The sequence below is a fragment of the Notothenia coriiceps genome, unplaced genomic scaffold (assembly GCF_000735185.1).
Source record: "Notothenia coriiceps isolate Sejong01 unplaced genomic scaffold, NC01 NC01_scaffold00028285, whole genome shotgun sequence".
Taxonomy (NCBI): Eukaryota; Metazoa; Chordata; class Actinopteri; order Perciformes; family Nototheniidae; genus Notothenia; species Notothenia coriiceps.
The window spans coordinates 1-3,407 of record NW_011360986.1 but is presented as its reverse complement, the minus strand read 5'-3'; the positions used below and the strand labels follow the sequence as shown (position 1 = coordinate 3,407).

Below are 3,407 nucleotides of genomic sequence, written 5' to 3'. Positions count from 1 at the left end.
AACTAATTGAGAGAGAGAGAGAGAGAGAGAGAGAGAGAGAGAGAGAGAGAGAGAGAGAGAGAGAGAGAGAGAGAGAGAGAGAGAGACACACACACAATGGGGATCAGTAGCAGGAGAAGTGTTTAGAGCAGGGGTGTCAAACTCAATTTCATCGCGGGCCACATTAGCATTATGGTTGCACTCAAAGGGCCGATTGTAACTTTTAAGACTATACAAATATAAATATATAATATGTATAAAATAATGTATTATATGACATTATTGCCTCTGAATTGGATTATTATGGGATAGGGTAATAACTTCATAATTAACTACGTCTGAAAGCAGAAGTCTGGGGCAAGTAATTGCAAGTCTCTTCAGTGTGCATGTCACAACACGAGATGCATTGTGGGACATGTAGTTTATGGGCAACGGGCTTCTGTAAATCGGCATGTAACCGTATAATAAACTTATTATATTCTTTGGAAGCTCTTGCGGGGCCACATAACATGAAGTCGCGGGCCGGATTAGGCCCCCGGGCCTTGAGTTTGACACCCCTCGTTTAGAGCATTTAGTGTTTGTTGTAAAAGGGTCAGATCTTATTTTTAGATTATATTTCATTATAATTTATTCATCCAGCTATTTTCCCTTTATAATTGTACAGTTTTATTTCTCTATGTATCTCTATCTGTTATTTGACTCATAGTAAATCAGTGTGAGGAGTTTCCTGTCTATAACGTGGAGAGCAGCTCCCTCTGGTGGCCAACACTGAACACTGCAGCTGTGGGATAATTAAATACTGAGGCATCGCTGTTAAATCTGTGGATGCTCATCAGGTCATTAGACTCTATAATATCAGTGCTAATGAGTTCATATTTAATGAGATGATTGAATTAGTGTTGGTACCTGAGATGGAGCAGTAGACGAGGCGAGGGCTCACTCTGATCAGCTGATCGAACCCCAAACCCAGAGAGGAGAGTTTCCCCGGGAGGAAGTTCTCCATCAGGACGTCACACACTGCTGCCAGCTGCACACACACACACACACACACACACACACACACACACACACACACACACACACACACACACACACACACACACACACACACACACAGTGTTTTAAATTCCGTATAATTATTATTGTAATTTCTTTGTAGTTTTGAATCCTATCTGAATGTGAAAGTACCTCCTTGATGACGCTCGCTCCTCGGGGGTTCTTCATGTCGACACAGATACTCTAAACAATAAAACTCTGTATTTATTACTTCTGATTGAATTGTAATATAATAAATGTATATAAGTATATGAAGTGTTACCTTCTTGTTCCTGTTGACGCTCAGGAAGTAGGCGCTCTCTGATCCGACAAACGGGGGCCCCCAGGATCTGGTGTCGTCCCCCGCACCTTCACAAAAACTACATTAACCACAATGCCTTGCACATACTCTGCATAATAATGATAATAACTGATTTTAATCTGTACTTAATTTGTGTTTTATATATTGTAAGTGTGTTGTTTTAATATGAGTTGGTACTCTATAAATAACATGTATTATTAATATTATATTTGTTTTATTTGAATGACCCTTAATTTAATCATATGACTGTATCTTTACAGCCTATCAAAGCCTCACCTGGCCGCTCCACTTTGATCACCTCGGCCCCCAGGTCCCCCAGGATCATGGAGGCAAAGGGCCCCGCCAGAACTCTGCACAAAATACCATTTAAATGTCATTTTATTTCAATTAAATGTACTTTTTAGTCATGAAATCTGGATGTTGCTGTGGTTCAGACTGACCTGGTGAGGTCCAACACTCGGAGGCCGTGTAGCGGAGCCACGCCTCCTCCTGAGGGCCAGAGAAACACAGGAAACAGAACTTGAATATATATTTTAAATAAGAATAAGAACTTTATTGATGTGATTTTCGCTTCTGTTTTACTATTTATATCCTGCAGGTTGTATTCACTTCTTATGTTAATATAAATATTTTAAAAACTTTTCTCTGTGCACATTCTTAAATGTAAAACATCAGGCTTATATAAATACTTTCTATTAAATTATTTCCATTTACCATCTTTTTTTTATTTCCAAAGGAGTTTTCACAAATTTAAATAAAGCATCTTCTGATTTCCGTGGCAACAGTTTATTCAAATGTTCAAAGTCAGACGTTAGAACAGCTTCAGAACCGTGACATTATATATTCATTAATATATATATAAAGAATCTGAACATGAGTGCCGGTGATCAGGACCTGGAGATGGGGAGGAGAGCCCTGCTGGCGCAGGACCTGGACCTCCTTGAAACCATGTGCTGTGAGCTCAAAAGGCAACATGACCGACAAAGACTGATGGTCCTCCAAATATGATGAAATGAAGGCGGAAATTGTCGCCTTGAAGATGGAGAACAGCGCCACCCAGGAGAGTGTACCTGGTAATAAACCTGTTTCTGTTTCTGAAGGACATGAGCTCACAGAAGGAAGGTCTGCTGATCCATAATACCTTCCTGCAAGAGACCCTGGACGAGCTGGAGAAGGAGCAGAGACTCTCTGCAGGGGGAGAGCATCCTGGACAACTGTGTGTTGTTGTAATATGAATTGTTACTACTTGTTACTACTTATTTTAATGTCCCATCATTTAATCATGTGACTTTTCTTTTTTTAAGTGTTCTTTAGAAATAGTGTAGTTAATTACTAAATCTGGTTCTTTAAGTTTTGGGTAATTATTATTTATTTAAAAACTTTTGTTAGCGTTTTGTTAAATGTTTTTATTTGTTTTCTTTTGAATAAATAACTGTTCTCACCTCAGATTGGAGGCTAACTAACATTAGCCAGTTAGCTTGGCATACCTTAGTTTAGCAATACCTGTTTGTGAGTGTGTCAGCCGCGGTCCTTTCACCGGATGATTCCCCGGTGTTTGTGGAGTTAATCCCCGCAGACATAGAGCAGATAATCGGCCTTGAAACACTCTAACAGCGGCCGACATCTTCCTACGGTTAGCTTCAAGTTAGCATCAAGTTAGCATTACAGAAACAGCGCTTCCGGGCCTTCAAAATAAGAGTCAGGAGAAACCATAGGAGAAACACATAAAATCAGATAAGATAAGATCAGAAGTACTTTATTGATCCCAATTTGGGAACTGTTTGTGCTGCAGCAGCCTCAGAAGCAAGTTATTATATATACATAAGTATGTGAGGGATGGAATATAATCTCTCTCTCTCTCTCTCTCTCTCTCTCTCTCTCTCTCTCTCTCTCTCTCTCTCTCTCTCTCTCTCAATTCAATTCAAAGGGGCTTTATTGGCATGAAAGTTAAATTAAACAATGTTGCCAAAGCATCACAATACAAAAATAATTAACAACATTAACATACATTTCAAATGTTTACATATTATTGATGATATATATATATATATATATATATATATATATATAC

General features: G+C 38.9%; 1 protein-coding gene across 1 annotated transcript; it reads right to left on the bottom strand.

Annotated features, from left to right (window-relative positions):
• Positions 1 to 597: 597 nt before the first annotated feature.
• LOC104958094 (succinate--hydroxymethylglutarate CoA-transferase-like) lies at positions 598 to 3,031 on the bottom strand. The gene is made up of 6 exons (XM_010785802.1): positions 2,840 to 3,031; positions 1,777 to 1,825; positions 1,613 to 1,686; positions 1,298 to 1,383; positions 1,168 to 1,218; positions 598 to 1,006 (listed from the first exon to the last, which is right to left on the bottom strand). Exons 1-6 carry the CDS (start codon positions 2,958 to 2,960, stop codon positions 827 to 829), a joined length of 561 nt encoding a protein of 186 aa, XP_010784104.1. The 5' UTR covers positions 2,961 to 3,031; the 3' UTR covers positions 598 to 826.
• Between the last annotated feature and the right edge of the window lie 376 nt (positions 3,032 to 3,407).

What these genes read in the sequence shown, in the direction of transcription:
- LOC104958094 (XM_010785802.1), bottom strand. Translation starts at nt 2,960, where the DNA reads ATGTCGGCCGCTGTTAGAGTGTTTCAAGGCCGATTATCTGCTCTATGT. An exon ending in GCTGACACACTCACAAACAG is followed by an intron (nt 1,826 to 2,839) that starts GTATTGCTAAAC and finishes TCTGGCCCTCAG; the next exon opens with GAGGAGGCGTGGCTCCGCTA. An exon ending in GCGTCAACAGGAACAAGAAG is followed by an intron (nt 1,219 to 1,297) that starts GTAACACTTCAT and finishes TTTATTGTTTAG; the next exon opens with AGTATCTGTGTCGACATGAA.